We start from the raw sequence: 19,101 nt of genomic DNA, 5'->3' as shown, positions 1-19,101 counted from the left end.
CGACAACGGGAGTAACTCCTTGTGCCACATTGTGGTTATGTGTCACGTACGCTTTGATCGCCCGTCTGACTATTCTGTTCTACAGAAGATAAAACAATATTAATTTACCTCGACGCGCGTCTCAAGTGTATGTGTTTATGTGTGCTGGGCCAGGTATCTCCCACTGGTCTACCTTCAAAGACTCTCTTGATCAAATAGCCAAATAGCCAAATAGCCACAACCTTCCATCCACATTCCTTTTGGGTCGAATGTTTCCCGTGCCTGATGATGATGGACGGTTACTATCCTCCACTTTCACTGTCTCGGGAACGTAAACTATATCATTCACGCACGCATGAAGCTTGAAATGGTATCATGAACGATATCTTCTACGTACCGTACATACATAGAGCCCAGTCACTAGCTTGAGGAATGAGTGCCATAGGCGACTTACCACCCACACCTGTGTCAGCAATCTCGACAAGTGTTGTTCTGGTGACGGGAGGTAAGCTTCGTTTGTTTCATATACAGCTTCAACCTTTTGATGTGTGCTGATTGATATATTCCTTGGTTAGGCTCCGGCTTGGTAGGATCTGCTCTCAAGTACTTGATCGACATTGAACCCATTGGCAGTCCATATGGAAGGAGAAAAGATGAAGAATGGGTATTCCTTTCTTCTGCAGAATGCGATTTGAGGGATATTCAGCAGACCAGGGAGGTATTTAAAAAGTATAGGCCGAAGGAAGTTATACATCTTGCTGCTAAAGGTGAGCAAAGCATTCACGGCCATGAATAACCATCTATATGATGATTAGGAGATCCACAAGCACAGGCTGATAGATCTAAAGTTGGCGGTCTGTTCGCAAATATGTCTTCTCAACACACATTCCTGCGTGATAACCTACTTATGAACGATAGTATACTGCAAGTATCACATGAGATGAAAGTGAGAAAGGTCGTATCATGCCTGTCAACTTGTGTGTTTCCTGATAAGGTGAGTTTAGGATACCCGAATCTTCAACCTCACGAATACACTCTCTCACTCTTGAATGGAGTGCGTGAGTCTGTCATTCATCAGTCTCGCTGTAATATTGTTGATGAACATTTCAATGCGCAGGTAGAATACCCCCTTACGGAAGAGAAGATACACTTGGGTCCACCGCATTCATCAAATTTCGGATATTCCCATGCCAAACGATTGATAGATATTCAAAATCAGTCAGTCTCCCTTCTCCCTTTTCACAGAATTCCGGACGATGGGACTGAGCACAACGTTGATGGTTGATAATCTAGTGCTTATCACGATCAATTTGGTGACCAGTTCACGAGCGTGATACCGACCAGTACGTTCAATACCCCTCAAACCTGGTACGGATATGGACGTGGACGTAGATGCTGATCATCCGATGTATCCAGACGTTTTCGGTCCTGGTGACAATTATGTGAGAAACAATCCATAGATCATGACGCAGGAGAACATGACCTGTAGCTGATTGATATCAGAACCTGAAAAGTGCACATGTGATACCGGGATTGATACATAAATGCTATCTGGCGAAAAGTAAGTAATCCATGGGATGATTTCACAGTCATTGAACCGGTAGCTGCCATTGCGAAGTGCTGATGTAATAATGTCTTTTATAGAGAATAATACTCCTTTCACTGTATTTGGATCAGGAAAACCACTCCGACAATTTATCTATTCTCGAGATCTAGCGAAGCTCTTCATATGGGTCCTTCGAGAGTATAAGGAGATCGACCCGGTGATATTGAGCGGTATGCTCCATAGTTCTCACTATGCAAATGGTTCAGCTCTGACAAGGTTGCTTGGCTCATAGTCGCTGAAGATGATGAAGTATCGATAAAAGATGTGGCGGATGCCATCATAGAAGCTATGGATTTCAAAGGACCCGTTGAGGTAAGTCTGTCAACCTGCTATCTGAATTAATGGAGTTGGCGGCATTTGATGCTGACAGTCATCATATTCATAGTACGATACATCCAAGGCAGACGGACAGTTTAGGAAACCTGCGAGTAATGCTAAATTAACGAGGTTGATGAAGGAGAGTGGTGCCGGCATATTTGAATTCACACCTTTCAAATTAGGTAAGAGGGCAATTCTTCCTCACTGACATGGTCGTGTGCTGATATGATGTCGTGCGTGATAGCGCTGAAAGAGTCTGTGGACTGGTTCTTGGATCACTATGATGCGGATGCACGTATATAGACTCTTTTGTTGTATGCCGCCATACACATGCCTCATGTTGTAATGTCAATTACAACTCAGTTGTAGTGCCGTACTGGACAAACTGTAATGAGAGTGTAATGAGATTGGAATGAGTCTGTAATCCGAGACATGTGGTGCCTGATCCGGATTGTTTGTTTGTGACATGAAGTTGAAAGGTCGCCAAGTTGCATCAGATGTCAGAAAACCCAAAAGCATACTTATACTTGCACTGATGACATAGCATGCTTCACATTCCGCTTACATTTTCACCCATCAGGATCTCATTCAGATACATGTAGGACCAATCGACTGAAGTCCGATCGCTTCCCGCCCCTTTCAACTCTCTCGATGAGATCGAGAACATCATGACTGATCCAGTCAAACCTCGGCGCAAGGTGTGTCTATACAACTACATAAAATCCCAATTCCTACTGATCCTTGTTTGAACACCTTCATAGGTCGCATCTCAGATATCCCTTGCGCCTTCACCATCGCCGATTCCATCCAGCTCAGCTGCTTTAGGGAGAGGAAGGGCCCATGTGACCCCTTCATCAATCTCAACATCATCGCCCACCTCCTCTGAAAGACCTTCATTACGCTCAACCCCATCAGCACTATCTCTGCGTTCGACACCCGTTTCTAGAGCTAGATCTCCTGCGCCTGCATCCCAATCTTCCAACATCACTCCCCATCCTCGAGTGACCACCAGGACACCTAGAACCCCAATCAGCTCAACACTTCCCCCTCGATCAGTCGTGGGGCTTACTCCAAAAGATGGGACGCCCATAGCGAAGATTAGAGCGACCAAGTCGGTAGTAGATGGGCATAGCTCACCTCGTACTCCTGAACTGAGGCGAAATAACACTGAGGAGCACGTATCAAGGACGAGGACACTCTCGCTGAGAAGTACAGCGGGTGGAGCTCCCATAGCCAGAGTTAGGACTTCCGGAACTGCAAATATCATAACGCCTTCGACTCCTGTCCATCCCATACAGAAATCTGAATCATCCATAACGCCTGTCCATCGTACCTCTACGCCTGCTCACTCTATACCTACGCAAGATGTTACACCAACATCATTCGCACATCCTATATCAACTGCACCTTCACCCAGTATTCAAACTCCACCGCCTGGACCAATCCAACAGTCTCCTATACCCAACAACATCTCCACCCCTGCTGATGGAGGATATAGTCTGACGGGATTAGGTATGGACGATGGAGGATTGAGAATCTTACAATCTACATGGAGGGATAGCAATACTAGTCCAGAGAGATTATCAGATTCAGCCGGTGATCAAATCGATATATCTTCCAATAGATCCTCACCGTCTCGTCGATCACCTAAAGTCCTACCTCAAACACTCACCTCAGCTCAACATGCTCTAGCATACATATTTCAACATCCCACTGCATCTGCACCAACGTCGCCTGTACCATCGTCTTCCCCTCCGCATCACCACACCTCACATAGAAATGGTATACATGTACATCCTAAGACGAAATTACCCTATCATCCTCATGGCGCACCGCCACCCTCACTCCCTCGACCGCCTACCAGCCCCGAACTCCGTACTGTCGCATTACCTGCCATGACCCCTGGGCGATCATCGGAAGAATTGTCAAGAACCACCTCGAGCCAGGGTACCGGTGGGTTCAGGAAGTTCAGTGGAACAAGTAGTGATATGAGTGGTCCATTGATGGAAATGAGGAAAGATGAAAGTAGAGATAGACTCAGTGGGGCAACGGCGGTTGATGATGTAGAATTGAGATTGGGTGAAGTGAAGATAGTTGATCAGGATATGGATGCAGTCATGGAAGCAGATGCGGAAGAGGCAAAAGTTAATCGCAAGGTGGGTATCGCAAATTGTCAAATCTGTCTGAATACACTCGTTGCGTCTTGAGTGTCTGAGATTGCTTGCTAACTTCGTTTCTTTCAGATTGCCGATCTGGAGATATCCAATGCAAGTCTGCTAGCGATCAACAAGACGCTTGAAGGTGAGTAACATATCCCCGCCCCCTGCGAATCGCATGATAAGCTAACATTACCTCTCAAATGGAACAGCTACAAAATCCAAACAGCGCACTGAAATCCTCAAACTACGTCGAATGTTGAGAGAATCAATCAACGGTAATGCTTTACCTTCATTTTCGTCATTGAACCCCTCATCCTCTCTGGGCCTACTATCTCCTACTACCGATACATTTGACGAAGAGCTAGATCCTGAAGGAGCATACTTTGATGAGGAGATGGCTGATCCGCAATTAGAAGCTAGATGGGATAAGATAGCGGACTTGGTGGGAAATATGAAAAGACGTGCCGAAACTGCTGTGCAAGTGGGGAAAGAGGAGATCAAAATTGGACAAGGAAGAGTGTTAGGGTGGATGGAAGTAGAACAGAGTAGATTGAAAGAACAGGAGCATGAGGATGCAGATCTGAGTGTGGATTCGGTCACTCCGAATGAACATGAGAATGATGAGTACGTGGGTGAGACTTCGAGAGAAGAAGTGGATAATGTCATATAATGAACGGGATTCAAACCGATCTACCGATTCACCAATACAGCTTGGCACATCCTGATTTTATACAACGATCAAAGATAGGAGGGCTCAGAATTGGAGAATGTCATGGTACCGGACACGATCCGCTAGAAGATATACAGATGAGAAATCAGAATATAATGCTTGGATGTTGTTATCGTCTTAGACTATGTGTACTATCTGTACTTTTAGATGTGTATAAGTGAAAGAATCAAAAATGCTTGATGCACTTGGCTCAACAATCATACGTACAGTAAGATCTCATCGAAAAGTTTAGACTTCGACTTACATCTATTATCTGACTCGGCTTATCTCAGATATTGAATACTCACGAATATCGAAAATCAATCCACGTTCTAGGTCCACTTCCTTTTCAGTTCGCTCTGTTGAGATACAGTCACCGTTACACTTACAAACTTTGACTTGGGGTTCTGATTTTCACATCCTTTGACAGCGAGGCTGTATAGTACGAGTGGAGAAAGGCACTGCTCATCTCTAAACTTCTCAAATTCGGAAGTTGATCCTTTATCTGGCCACCACGTAGATAGGTGAGTGTCGGTATCAATGCACCATGATATTGTATGTGATCTGAACAATATATAAAGGGTGGCGATCAGATATCTATCACGCTTAATATGATCCGAACCTTTTATCTTTACTAACGGACAGACCTACTCCAAGAGAAACACGAAGAAGATGCCTTACACTCCTGGTAACAGAACCACACTGTCATGCCCCGTCACCACATAGTGCATGACCCTTATGTAATCCACGACAATATCATAATACAATGCCACCACAGCTAATACCGCCACAGCCATTATCGTAATACATTACCGTTAGCGATAGAACCGTCACCGACAATATCGTTACCGATAATACCGACGAAGCCACCACCGGAGGGTATTCTGAAAGGTATATAAGCGGCCAGCTTTGTAGATCAGTCTGTACTTTTCCCCCATCGATGAAATATCATAAGTTACATTCAATTGACTTTCGAACACAATACAATCGCTGTCCGTCTACTAATAGACTCTAATTACTACGTCATTCATCATTGTCCACCATACTATAGGTTCCGGTCATCCCTATAGTACCGGTCGTAACACACACCCTCTTCTCAAGAGCAATCGTACGTATATCCAACCATGCAACATCGACCAAGATGTATGCTGACACTGCATCAGACACAGTAACGACGAGGTTTCTACCTCCTCGTCAAATGCCACCGGAAACCAGACTCAAGGTCATTCCAGATCGACTTCGGGAGGTACCGTCCATAGCGATACTGCACACTCAACGAATGAGCATGATGAATGGTCACAGAAATCATGGTATGATTTATGCCGATCTGACCCTGATATGAATCCTGATACACCGATGGCAAAATTCATACACCATCAGCAATAGTCCGATGTTAAACGATACCCGTGAAAGCTACGGCAAAGGTCCGGGGCGGCAGTAAATGCACTTCATATCTTTACTTGATGCTACAGTGGAATGGAGCAATGATGCCACTCTGTCTCTTTGGGATTTTATTTGTCGCATTCCTCATTTTTACGATTGTGAAGTGATGATACTATACAGGGATCAGTTTCGTTATGCTTGTCGAATTTACTTTTCATGCATCGCGTCAGAGCAAACTCGGTTCATTTTCTACATACGTACCGTGGATCGCCTTGTTGAGAGCAGCGAGCTCTCCGGAAACACCTTGAGTTTCATTGCCACTCCAGAGGTGTTAGAACTGAAATGATCAGGTTCAGCAATCATGCTTCACCGAATTTTCTCTCCACTTCGATCAAAGGAAATTTAGATCGGAGAATTTTTGGGAGGGGTCTTTGGTGACTCAGTGGTGTGGATTGATCAAACCTTACTCTAGAATATAGTAAGTCAGAGAACAGCCAGTCCTGACCCCTGACCCAGTCATCCTTGCGTCGTCACCTCTGACAGAGGTTGCGCAATTATATACCATCTCATAGCGATGTGTCCCAGATCATCTCAAGTGTGTGTCTATCTTGCGCACAGAGTATGTTAGAATTCAAGAGAGATTATGACCTCAGAGCAAGCTTATCAAATTGTAACGATACTCAAGAGTAAGTACCATCCTGAACCCTAAACTCGCATCGCACTAACCTCAAATCGCCTGTGAACCGTGAGCTACTGTACTGCAACATTCTCATGAATCAAATACTCATGTTTGCCTCATGATACTGATAAGTTATTACCACGAAGATCGGATAAGACCAACTATCACTCCAAGTCTGATATCATTCATCATACACACTGTCAATCAGGGTTCGACCTGAACATTAAACGAGTACCATCAAATGATCAGTGGCTTTTGGTCGAGATGGGACGGTCCCTTCCGAAGATGGATATCAATATCAATGCCATCACATCGGAAAGCCTTATAATGAGTTAGAAAGAATCGAAATTCTCAATTCTGCTAGTGCGTCGGAAGCTGTTGAATATCTCAACTTGGGTGATATCGACCGAGCAATTAGTGATGTCAGTGTCAGCTGATATAGAGTTATTGTAAACAAGCTGGGTTTCTCGTGGACCTATACGATAACATATGATGATCGTGCTTGAACAGACCATTCGGACTGGCACATGAGATACTATATACATACATAGGACATACATACAGAATAATCATAATATCGTAATGAACTGTCCATGTTACCAAATCGCACTACAGTATATCATTGAGTTGATCCTTCCTACCACCGTCATCAATCAATTCACGTCAAACTAATCATTATCCTCATCCTCTTCATCACTTTTATATTCGCCCATTTCATGCGAAGCGTTGCTCCAAGAGCTACATCGGGGGAAAGGATCTTTCCAACATTTGCATCCTGCTTTACACCATTGTGCATTCTCCTTTTTATCTTTTTCATCTTCATCTTCAACCTCTTCAGCTCCTTCACCTTTTCTTTTATCTGCTTTCGCGTCTTTGTCTTGATCGTTTCCATCCATATTGAAATCTTCATTTTCACCTGCACTTTCACCTGCCGGTCCATCTGCATGGCCATCCTTGTCCGCATCCTCATTTCCATCCGCATCTACACTCTCATTTTCATTGTCATTGCCATCGTTGCCTTCATCCGCATCCCCTTCTTCATCTGCTCTCCTTTTGCCTTTGCCCGAGGTACCTGTAGCTGAAGACGCAACTGGCTCCTCTTTTACAGCCCGATGCCATTCCGAAGGTAACAATCGATGTTTCCTCTGTCTCAGTTTAAAAGTTCCAGCTTCCATAGCTTTCTGCTTATTGTTTCTTCGGGTACTGAGATTCTTCTCGTTCATAGCGTACCATCGTTGACTGTATGAAGGGAGTTGTATTCCATCAGCGCGGTGAGTCTCGCGGATTGCAGCGATGGTGCATCTACTCACACATGTGATCGATGCCCGATTGGACCTCCGTGTGAGCGATAGGCTAGAGCTTCAACAGCCGAGTACCAAAATCTGCAGTAACGATCTGAATTAGCTGATACGGATACAGAAGGAAAGTAAAATCAGGAAACCACTTACATTTGCTGGGGGCTGTGAGATTGTAGTAAATTGTTGAGTCAGTACGCACTGATAAAGTCAGCAAACATTTGCGCGTACCTCTTCTTGTTCATAGAATTGGGCTATCAGTATCGGAGATCAGTATTCGATTTTCTACGTAAGAATGGGATATGGGACATGACTTACCACCAACATATGTTTCAAGCACAACAATTCAGCATCGGTAATCTTGAACTCTCTCATCGCTTCCTATCATTGTACGTCACCAGAAGACATGTTCAGGAATATTCAGATAAACTGTCCATAGCGATGAACTCATCAACTCACAGATTTACCGATATGTTTCGAATGAGCCGCTTGTACAGCTTTCTTCCTGTACTCACTAGCCCACATAACCTTCGAAGCATTTTCAGAAGCGGATTGCGGAACATCATAATCTTCTTCATGATCATCATCATCAGATTCTAGAGGTGTCTTCCATACTCCACCTACTGTTTTGCTTCTAACATCCTCGATCTTCTTCTTCAATCGTTTGCTGAATGAATCAGGAACTTTGGTAGGCACCGTATCTGATAACTTCTGTTCTTTCTTCGTAGTCAATGAATTGTTGTCTTTCCTGTTGATTTCCAGATAATACTCTTCATCGGGTTTACCATGATCATCTTTCCATACGGGTGGTGCACCATTCTCTCTTCCTCTGACTCTGCCAATGATCCTTCTATTCATTCCTCCAAGCTGAACCGAAGTTTGCTCCCTCTCCTCACCTTCATCTCTCCCGTATATCCTTCGTTTGTAATCCTGATCTCGCTTCTCTTGAGCAGCTTTGTCAAGTCGAAGCTTAGATCTCAAGAAATACTGCTCTTCTTTGTAAACTGTATACTGCGCTTCCGTCCAATGTGATCTAGGTCCTCTGGGGATATAGTGATCGGCTTTCAAGGGATAAGCGAATCGCTCTTTCTTGGGATACTGCCATTCCGGTGGAGAGGTACCAGTGAATATTCGATGAGAATGGGTGCTTGAGGGTTTAGGAATATGACTATTACCTTTCGCGGCGCAGTACAGCTCCTGTAGTGATAATCGTTTCACAATAAGCGTACATTCGGGGAAGGTATGATAGATGATATGAAGCAAGTCTCGCTCACTTTGAAGACCTTATCAGTCATACGATGTCTGAACAGTCTGCAGACACCAGCAAGGGAGATATAGTCTCTCATCTGAGGTATCGTCAGCTTGACGTCTTTGGGAAATATCGGGACATCTTCACTCACAGACAAACCAACATCAACAGCTAATCCAAAGCATAAGTCCAGTATCTCTCTGGGAAGCTCCAGAAGTGGGCAATCCTTCCTATCTGTCCAATCAGGTATATCATTCCATTCCATCCTCTTCGCTAATAAAGGTTTCCTGCCTTTCTTCTTCCTGGGTTCCTCATCATCGTTCTCCATCTCTTCGGTGCTAGTGCTGGTGATAGTGCTCTTCCTCTTCCTCTTGGATGTCTTCGTGAGGGAGCTCGCTGCAGTAGATGTAGGAGGTGTCGATCGAGACTCTGACGCACTGGATGGTCCTGGTGTCGGTGGCAATGACGAAGAATCTGGTGAGATCGAGCCTGATGCTGATGGTACACAGGATGGACTGTCGTCCTGTAATGATGGATCGATAGGGAGTTGTGAGAGAACTGAGTCCAGTGTGGTCATCGATATGGGATCATCCATCGTGGTCATGGTGACTGATGGGCCAAGAAGGGGTATCTATGATCTGTCACCCATGCATGTATACATGGAAGAATGAGGGGAGTGAGAAGACTGAGCGATGAGAAGGATCAAAGGAATGTTGAGATGTTCAGGTGGACCACCCGGTTCAGAATGGGTCCGAGCGTAAGTTACTAAACGAGTGATGACCAAGGTTGACTCAACTTTCCCACGCTGCATCATCCATATGTACTGTATCTACTACTCGGGTACGTGAGTATGTACTGTATGCACGACGACATGACTCAAGACATGGTTGATGACATTCATGACATGGTATACTACAACACATGAACTATTCCAGATGACCTCCCAATTCCTGAGGCTGACCCAGCTAGAATCACCGCGACATTCATGACATTCCATGCAATTAGGATGTCTGTTCACCAATCATAGTCGCTGTCGTTCTCCCTAGCACAAGCTTCGCAATCCGACTCGCATGGACCGTAAAAATCGTACAAAGTGTCTCGGCGCCACCAATCATATGGAGGGACATATCTCCTCTTGTGCTTGTAGACGTAAGTACCATCCCTTTGAGCTTTCTCGATTCTGTCTCGACGGCTTTGCGCTAGTTTTTGGGTTTGGATTGCACGAGCTCGACTACGTGATTACGGAACACTGTTAGCATGTGACCCACCAGATGTGACAGTATCTGAGGTAAAGTGAGCTCACATGTATTGCTTGTGACCCTCCACTCCACCATGAGAACGCCAGGCGAGAGCTTCGACTGCCGCTTCCAGAAAGCTAGACGAGCGATGAGCTGGTATGACCACGGAAGTAGGATAGCTTTGACTTACGCTTGCTGAGGACTAGAATCGCCAAGGGAAAGAAGATCAATAATTACACAAGATCTCACGGTGTCGACTCACATTTTACGACTCATCGGGTTCGTCTAACCATGACTGTCAGCTCTCCATGTATGCTCGAGTCTAGACTGTTACTTACAACAAGGACATGCTTGAGGCAGAGCAATTCCGATTCGGTGACCTTGTACACCCTCATAGCTTCCTACACAGATACCATCAGAAGTGCTGAATTTGACAGTAGGTGTGGATGGCTTACCGTCTTGTTAATTCTCTTATTATTGATCCAATTGACGGCCAAACGACGCCATTCGTTAGGCCAACAATCGTAGATAAGCCGTTCACCCTTGTTGACGTACTGTTGGGGTAAAATTTCATATTCCTTCTCTGTGTCGGTATCAGGAACTGTCCATCGTTTGTTGTTGGTCAATCTCCCGCTTCTTTTCTTTCCCTTTTTCCTGTTGGCCTGAACCTGATCTTCTGTCTCTGCTCTCTCCGACGTCGTATCAGACTGGTCGACGACTTTCTTAACCTTGACAGGTAATCCATGTTCATCGCGATCTATCGCCGGTTCCCCACCTTCACGTCCTTTGACAGTGGCTAAAACCTTTCTGCTATGAGCACCTACGATCGCCCAAGCCTTTTTCTTTCTGTCTTCTTTCATCTGTTCTTCCAGGGTTTCCCTGATGCTCTTAATTTGGGTTTTGCGCTCATTCTCCATCCATTTCGATTGTTCCTCCTTATATACAATGTATTGAGCTTCGGACCATACTTCTCGAGGACCTTCAGGTATGTAATGGATTGGATTACCATAATTATAGATTTTCCTTGGTCTGGCTGTTTGCCAATCGTCCACGTTTCGACTGAAGATGTGGTTGGCGAGGGAAGGTGTTTCGGGTTCGTCGATCTGACGTGCAGTTGTATGGAGTGTAGAGACGTGAGAAACTCCCTGTGACCAGCAAATGGACTATGATGGGGACACATATCAGCAAGGTAACAAGCACCCTTGGCGATACACTTCTGATCGACTTACATGGAAGATGACGGGGGTGAAGTGATGTCTGAAGTATCTTGATACTCCCGCGAGAGAAACATAATCTCGAACCTATGACGATCATCAGCTCAACTTCTCACCACGACGTGCAGCATAACTCACACCAAGACCACTTGTCAGCCCAAAGCAGATATCCAATATATCTTCAGGTAATTGTAACAGCGGACAATCAGTGCTATCACCCCAATCTGGAATATCTTTCCAATAAACTTCCTTCGCTATAATCACTTTCTTCTTAGGTTTATCCTCTTCCTCATCTGGATCTACTATTTTCTTCCCCCTCTTCTTCTTAAGTTTACCTTTGCCTTTCTCATTAGCTTTCGTCTTGCTGGTAGATGGTTTTGAGGTACTGCATCTCTTCTTAGCCTTCTTCTTGGCAGGTTTGGCTTCGTAATCGGAATCAGCGTCTGTGTCGTTATCCCAGGTCGGAGAGGCTTGACGTTTGATGATAATGGGTTTGACATCTTCTTCAGAAGGATCTCCTTGAAGGTTTGAAGGGTTACCTTCTTCCATTTCGATGTCAGAAAGATCGGTGAGATCACTTTCCGAGTCGGATAGATCATTGTGTTGAAGCGGTGAGGATCCTGTAAGGGGATCTACTGCCGGCGCAGAACGCACTTTCGACATATAGAGGGATGCAGTCAATATAATGAAAGGATTATTGAGGGGAAGGGGGGGGGGGGGGAGTGGAGTAGCTTACTTGATACTTGAGTAGTCATGCTCTTTACTTGAGTATCGTACCAAAACTCGAGCGATGCGAGATGATGAGATGTAAAAGAAGAAAGCAGAAGAACGATGTGACATGATATTCCTCCCTGATGAGTGGGTGATGAGTGGACTGGCCGGGTACTAGATCATCCGTGCGTCAACCCGTCAACTCTCCCACGGTGTGTACAGTCGAGGTCAAGCAGAAGCATTGATGAGTTGAAACCCAAATGGGCTAAACAGTGAACGATCAATCATCGGGTGGATGACGAGGACAAAGCTACATCCATAAGGTTAAATAAGAACACAAACAACTACTGGGAGCCGAACAAGCGATGATCGGGCACAGATCGGATCATGTCCGAGCACGATGCTGTCCGCACAGGACATTGATACCGTATCAAGAACAGGGTATTTATATCTATTTTCTGATTCTGGTGCATTCACCTTCTGACTATTCATCAAGCCTGACCTCTGACCTCTCTGTTGGATTACCAAAGCACAGATACCGAGTAGAGATGACCACTGATAGCGAGAGCGATCTGAGTCATCGACCAAGTGTTTCCAGCTCTGATACTTCCAATGACAGATACGGTACTCCCACCTCTGTCATTCGACCGGTGAGTCCTAGTAAACAAGATAATTCAGACACCTCTCTGGGTAGAATGAGACTAAAGGGATTTTGCAGAATCCTGTTCCATGCGAGCTATTACAACACTTAGCAAACAGGTTGGAGACCGGTCTTGATCATCTGGAAATTCCCCCAGAAGATCAAGAAGATGGTGAAGAACTCATGTCGAATTTTCCCAATGGATATAGAATTGCGAAAGTAGGTAGATTCCAACCAATGGAATAAAAATTAGTACAGTCAATGTGACTGTGCTGATCTAGCTGGGAATGCTTACAGGCAAGGGTATATTCTCGGTCCGATGTCGAACCTGGACCAACTGGACCGAAAATAAAGGAGATGATGTCTCTTCCTTCTTCAAATGAGATTCCCATTTTTGTAGATAAGGTCTAGAAGATGGTGGAGGAGAGAAAGAAGGAGGATAGTATCTGGAGTGAGTGCTCTACTCCTACATATGCACAAGCTCTGACGACAGGACTCTCCATGTTCTGGGCAGTCCGGATCTATGGGATGGATCGGAGTTTGATAGAGGGTATAACAGGAGTTTGTGGGTGAGTTATCGGATTGATCTACTGCACCTGGCCTATTATGCAAATAAGATAGCCTGACATATACTTGATCTGGCCTTGCCAAGTCTTCCACCGAAAACACTATTCCATCATCTCCTCTGCTCCCAACATCGACATCATCGTCCTGAATCATTCATTCACCCTACCTATACATCGATGCAGTTTCCAGTATTTGGTACCCTCACTTCGATCAGGCAGGCGGTGATGGACGCAAAATTCGACAACGACGATGACACAACCATTCCTAAGAGACCGGAGGCTAGTAAATTGGCTTTGGCAGATACAGAAGTAGACGAGATGATCAAAAAGGGATCTATCAGTGTATTCGTCATTCCTTCACGTATGTTCATGTTGATCTTAACGACTCTCATTACACACATTCAGATCTCGGAACCAGGCTGATTCTCGTATCTGACATTTGTGTATCGTAGTGAATGTAGTCATAACTGTTACAGCTGAAAGCTATATGAATCCAGCAACACGCATGGCAGAGTATGCTGCTTATTCTCAGCCGAATATTCCCGGTCAGATTGATATATTCGTCAATTCCGAGTAACTTGGAGCAAGTCTATTACATAGGTGTAAGTGGAACTTCAACTATGTACAATACAGTATTTGTTGAACATGCTGACTGATGCGTAACGTAGCTATTGGACACGCTTCAAACGTGAGCATCTTTCATTATATACGTTGCAACATATAGAGTCCAAGTACTGAGGTTCAGCTGCATGTGAAATAGACCGTACGAGATATCGCTGGGGTGCTGAAAGTCTGGGATAACAACGCGAAGTATCACTACTCTGTGAGTGGTTTCTCTGATGTTTCTATGACGCATTAAGTGGTGTTCCTGGTTTCAAGATGACTTTAACGATGTTATATTCAGACTACAAGAACAGCAGAGATACATCGTCTGATCAATCACCTGATCACATGTCAAGATGAATTACAAGATCTACAACCTGTTCACGAAATGCTCTTGAAATACTACAGAGAGAAGGATGTCTCAGGACAAGTATCGGAGGTCATTCATATCGATGTGGCTGCCCGGGCTGTTGTGATGATTGAACAAAGTCAAAAAGCACTGCACAGGGTTTTGAATGAATTACAGAGATTGATAGAGAGAGGGATTCGCCTGGAGACCTTCTGTCTGGTCAGTATATGCACTTCACACCTGTTGTCGGGCTTTGTTTGTTCTCCGCGTCTTTCTTAGCTCTAGGGTTCTGTATCGAGCTATATGAAGTTAAAGCTGATCTCTTCTGTCAGAACATGTTGTCGTCCCGAGCAAACGATTCAATGGAGAGATTGGCGATAGTGACAATAGTCTTCCTTCGTGAGTTGTAGTGTGATCTTTTGATCTACATTATACCTCAATACATGAATGATGCTTGCTGATAAACCTTTTCACGAACAGCGTTGATGGTGAGTGGCAATTAACGTACAGTATAAGCATTGTACAAATATTCAAGAGTGACTGACAGCGAAAGTGACGCGATGTTAGGCTTCGTACTTTTCAATGGGAAGTAAATTCCTCAAGCGTAACAACACTTCAACGAGCTTACAGTTACTTACAAATATTACGTTACTTTTTAATAGGGTTTCACCGATTTTACCGTCCTCAGCCAAACCCCTGTATATTTCTGGAAGATTTCCGTCCCACTTTCGTTTGCGTTCTTCTTTTTATTCGCATATTCCAATCTCAAACGATTTATGAGATTTACCTTCCACTTCTTGATCAAGGGATTTAGACGGGCGAGGTCTCAGAGGGTTTTTGAAAGTTTGATGAAGTGGTGGTGGCAGGAAAAGATCAAGAGGGAACTCGAAAGGGAACGAAAAACCTACCCGAGATCTTTACGACAATTTCGAGACTCACTGCCACCCGGACCGGTACAATATCTACCACCACCTGGATCATCACTTGGACAAATACAGTACCCACCACCACCTGGCCCACCTCCACCTCCACCTACTATCCCTCTCGGTCAACCTCTTCGCCCTCTGCCTGATCTGTCACCTATCGCACTGAGAACGGACCGAACGCTACCTGCTTGGAGTACGTTCGACCCTATGCCAGTGTCTAGAATGCCGAATCCATGGTCAGGAATGCCTATCCCGTTGCCAGAAACGCCGATCCCACCAGCTGGTAGGAAGATCCCTAGATCGAAAAGAGCCAGACGTTAGATCAAAAAGATGAAATATTGTATATGTATGTGTTCGTGTTCATGCACTGTACTTGCTGTAATTAAAAGACATCAGGAACTTTGGTACATTCGTCAATTAACAGATAATCCTGGTAGTGGCAACATATTTTAGATTGGTAAACATTCAGTCTATCCCATCTCATCTTATCTCAGTGAGGGATGGGCAGTGGTTGCATCGAGATTCTCGGCCACAGCCATGAGATCTCCTGAAGGGATCGGTTTCAAAGGACAGGCTCTGTGCGTATCAACCACGGTATCTGATGGTGATTTGAACATGAGCAATACACGTGGTGATGTTGCTGTGCCAACCTATCAGAAGATATGCAAAGACGCAAAGAGGATGCAATCTCGAGCTGTTTTCTCATCCTTCTTTTCCAATCATCATACCATACCCACTTTCGTACATCGCTTCTCACATTTATCGCGATGACTTCTTCCGATAATGTCAATCCTCCCAGCATTGCCACCTCGGAAACACTATTTCAAGGTGTCGGTGCAACTCAAACCACCATCAGACCCGTGCGTGAACTTCCTCGTCGCCCGAACGTGATTTTCTCGAAGTTGACAACGTTGAACAGCAAAGTCTTCCTGAAGAGCTCTTGCATCGATTGTCGGCAAGATTGGAGACTGGGGTTAACGATACAGACAGCCATCGTCTAAAAGAAATCAGTAAGGAATGGCATGATCCAAACAATCGGATGGTCATTGCGAAGGTAAAGAATCTCATTGAATTATGCATCGGAAGAGGCAGCATGCAATAAGGCTGAGATTTTAGTCGTCACGATAGGCGAAAAACTACTCTCAATCACGAAACACTGAGGAAGATTTCGAGGAGATGATAATCCCGCGATATTCAAGAGAGCCTGAGATTTTCGTAGAGAAATTGAAGAGGATGATGACAGAGAGACGAGAGGGTGACTGTACTTGGAGTGGGTGGCGTTGGGGTCGATCTGTGCAAAAAGCGATGCTGATCATTTGATCAGTTCGACTATACGGTATGGATGATAAGCTTGTCAAGGGGATTACGGAGCTTTGTGGGCAAGTTCGACGGTGTTTTCAAACCTAATCCATTTATCAAGTAGTCAGTGTTGCTCACTGATAGCCTGTGACTCACTCGATTCCAGTCTCGCCACTTGGGCTCTGCTTAAACATTTCCTCCTATCACGGCCTAAAAGGCGTTGTCCCCACTATGAGATCCATCCATCCTACACTGTCATCCAATTTCCGGTATACGGTACTTCCAGCACGATTCGAGAGGCAGTCCTGGAGGCTTGTTGTCTGCCAAAAAAAAGACCCATATCTCTTCCGGCCGATCCAAAAGAAAGTAGACTGCCATTGGAGCACAGGGAAGTGGACGATATGCTCAAAAGTGGGCTGATTAGTACCTTCATAATACCTTCTGGTAGGTCATGTTGTGTCAAGACATACCATGTAGATCGTAGTCAGCTGATCCAACATGTGGTTGGATTACGATGCTTTACTGTAGCAAATGTAGTTGTGACGATTACCCCTCAAAACTATATCTGTCCTGCGACTAGAATGATGGAATTCGCTGCAAGGACGATGCATGCATCGTCAGACACTTGTTTAGCGACTGATGCGACTTTGCTGTCATTGAGCTTGATACATCGAGGTAAGTGGCTGTTCGAGCCGATGATCAATCGCAGCTTACACGGCTGTCCGCACATAGCTGTTGGTTATGCTTCAGGAGTGGGTCAACGAATATCGTTCCGTGTCATGTACTAATCGTCACATGCTCAACAGACTGTGGTTGATTTTACCAGGCTCATAGAGGCATGGGAAATGGAAGCCAGACGTTCGACATCGGTAGGTCAAACATGAGAAACTCAAGATGCGTATACTGATCTGAGCCGAAAAAAGCGAAAAGACAACCAGAACAGAAGAGATACATAGGCTTCTGCTTCATCTACAGCTTTTCAAAGCCCGATTGAGGGAGCTAGGACCAATCCATCAAGATCTCATGTATCATTATGGGCAAAAGATCTCCTCTGAGGACATCGATGCATCAACTACTTCGAACCAAGCGGTGATTCTCCTAGAGCAGGGTGAGAAAGGTCGACAAAGAGTGCTGGATGATCTACAGGATCTGATGGACAGGATGAAGAGCTTGGAAGATTTCTGCTTTGTGAGTGAATCGATTGAACGCATCCTCTGGCCTACCTTATGAGCTGATCTTTGAGGTTTCACAGAACATGTTGTCTTCTCGAGCGAACGATTCAATGGAGAGGTTGGCCATTGTGACGATTGTCTTCCTGCGTGAGTTGTCTTCTAAGCGATTCTTCCAAGGAGGCAAAGTTCAGCACACATGCTTACTCTTGATCTCAATCGAACTTTAGCCTTAACTTTCATTGTGAGCAGCTTTTATGGACTCGTCATAGCTGGGTACAGTACGTATTGCGCTGACCAAACTTCGACAGGCATCTTACTTTTCAATGGTGAGTTTCGACTCCATTTGAAGAGAGTAGTCTATGTCTTGGTCCAATGACAGCTGAAAAACATTGTACAGGGCTTCAAAGACTTCTCCGTTCTCGAACAAACGCCTACATTCTTTTGGAAAATATCAATTCCGTTATCATTCGCTTTCTTCTTGATCTTCGCTTATGCCACACTGAAGAGATTGTGTAGATACACAATCACTATCATCAAAAGAGGTATCAAGACGACCCGATCAACCGAAAGTTTCAAAAGACTTAAATGTCAATGGTGGGATAAACCTGCCAATCGAGCGAGAAGAGAGCAAATGGTAAGAAAACTTCAGGGCATTTTTAAAGGATTTCGAACTCAGGATTTACCACCTCCGTCATACATGCCTCGAGAACGATTACGCCCGTATACCCCAACTGTCAGCAATGGCGATATATATCCACCACCGGTTCATAGGTCATCTGGACAGGCTCGACCTTTACCACTACCGCCCGTATAGATGGACTTGGTTTTTGGATATAATCTGAACACTTCTTATCTTATACACGTTGAATAGCTTTGCAAGATACCTTGTCATGATATAATCGAGTCGATGCGTACGACATACACTCGCTTACTTGTTCACCCAAGCTACAAATGCAATCTGTCAAAGCTTTACTACCCCTTGAATCTTTACAAGATCTGATGAACG

At 44.8% G+C, this 19,101-nt stretch overlaps 6 protein-coding genes across 6 annotated transcripts; 4 read left to right on the top strand and 2 right to left on the bottom strand.

Moving 5' to 3' along the window:
* Positions 1 to 411: 411 nt before the first annotated feature.
* On the top strand, positions 412 to 2,206 carry L199_002869 (uncharacterized protein; the record flags this gene model as incomplete). Its single annotated transcript, XM_064888608.1, has 11 exons — positions 412 to 484; positions 555 to 746; positions 828 to 973; positions 1,097 to 1,197; positions 1,273 to 1,322; positions 1,396 to 1,421; positions 1,483 to 1,540; positions 1,624 to 1,755; positions 1,818 to 1,897; positions 1,971 to 2,085; positions 2,148 to 2,206. The coding sequence occupies 11 exons, from the start codon at positions 412 to 414 to the stop codon at positions 2,204 to 2,206; spliced, it is 1,032 nt and encodes a 343-aa protein (XP_064744680.1).
* A 365-nt stretch (positions 2,207 to 2,571) lies between these two features.
* L199_002868 (uncharacterized protein) lies at positions 2,572 to 4,732 on the top strand (the record flags this gene model as incomplete). The annotated part of the gene is made up of 4 exons (XM_064888607.1): positions 2,572 to 2,601; positions 2,665 to 4,059; positions 4,147 to 4,204; positions 4,272 to 4,732. 4 exons carry the CDS (start codon positions 2,572 to 2,574, stop codon positions 4,730 to 4,732), a joined length of 1,944 nt encoding a protein of 647 aa, XP_064744679.1.
* Positions 4,733 to 7,501: 2,769 nt separating this feature from the next.
* On the bottom strand, positions 7,502 to 9,981 carry L199_002867 (uncharacterized protein; the record flags this gene model as incomplete). The annotated part of the gene is made up of 8 exons (XM_064888606.1): positions 7,502 to 8,072; positions 8,144 to 8,215; positions 8,282 to 8,293; positions 8,360 to 8,382; positions 8,447 to 8,509; positions 8,588 to 9,325; positions 9,403 to 9,474; positions 9,529 to 9,981. 8 exons carry the CDS (start codon positions 9,979 to 9,981, stop codon positions 7,502 to 7,504), a joined length of 2,004 nt encoding a protein of 667 aa, XP_064744678.1.
* Positions 9,982 to 10,391: 410 nt separating this feature from the next.
* On the bottom strand, positions 10,392 to 12,378 carry L199_002866 (uncharacterized protein; the record flags this gene model as incomplete). The annotated part of the gene is made up of 8 exons (XM_064888605.1): positions 10,392 to 10,608; positions 10,681 to 10,752; positions 10,806 to 10,817; positions 10,878 to 10,900; positions 10,954 to 11,016; positions 11,071 to 11,778; positions 11,845 to 11,916; positions 11,968 to 12,378. The coding sequence occupies 8 exons, from the start codon at positions 12,376 to 12,378 to the stop codon at positions 10,392 to 10,394; spliced, it is 1,578 nt and encodes a 525-aa protein (XP_064744677.1).
* Positions 12,379 to 13,152: 774 nt separating this feature from the next.
* Positions 13,153 to 15,945, top strand: L199_002865 (uncharacterized protein; the record flags this gene model as incomplete). Its single annotated transcript, XM_064888604.1, has 14 exons — positions 13,153 to 13,190; positions 13,300 to 13,399; positions 13,478 to 13,483; positions 13,592 to 13,631; positions 13,695 to 13,749; positions 13,833 to 14,107; positions 14,199 to 14,259; positions 14,335 to 14,348; positions 14,415 to 14,434; positions 14,507 to 14,569; positions 14,651 to 14,917; positions 15,031 to 15,097; positions 15,179 to 15,186; positions 15,361 to 15,945. The coding sequence occupies 14 exons, from the start codon at positions 13,153 to 13,155 to the stop codon at positions 15,943 to 15,945; spliced, it is 1,599 nt and encodes a 532-aa protein (XP_064744676.1).
* Positions 15,946 to 16,391: 446 nt separating this feature from the next.
* L199_002864 (uncharacterized protein) lies at positions 16,392 to 18,909 on the top strand (the record flags this gene model as incomplete). The annotated part of the gene is made up of 12 exons (XM_064888603.1): positions 16,392 to 16,484; positions 16,753 to 16,894; positions 16,949 to 17,003; positions 17,090 to 17,367; positions 17,452 to 17,598; positions 17,656 to 17,675; positions 17,730 to 17,792; positions 17,854 to 18,111; positions 18,176 to 18,242; positions 18,323 to 18,336; positions 18,404 to 18,421; positions 18,493 to 18,909. The coding sequence occupies 12 exons, from the start codon at positions 16,392 to 16,394 to the stop codon at positions 18,907 to 18,909; spliced, it is 1,572 nt and encodes a 523-aa protein (XP_064744675.1).
* Between the last annotated feature and the right edge of the window lie 192 nt (positions 18,910 to 19,101).

Source organism: Kwoniella botswanensis, chromosome 1 (assembly GCF_036426115.1).
Source record: "Kwoniella botswanensis chromosome 1, complete sequence".
NCBI classification, from domain to species: Eukaryota; Fungi; Basidiomycota; class Tremellomycetes; order Tremellales; family Cryptococcaceae; genus Kwoniella; species Kwoniella botswanensis.
Note: the sequence above shows the minus strand (reverse complement) of the source record. Positions and strands in the feature narration are given on the sequence as shown.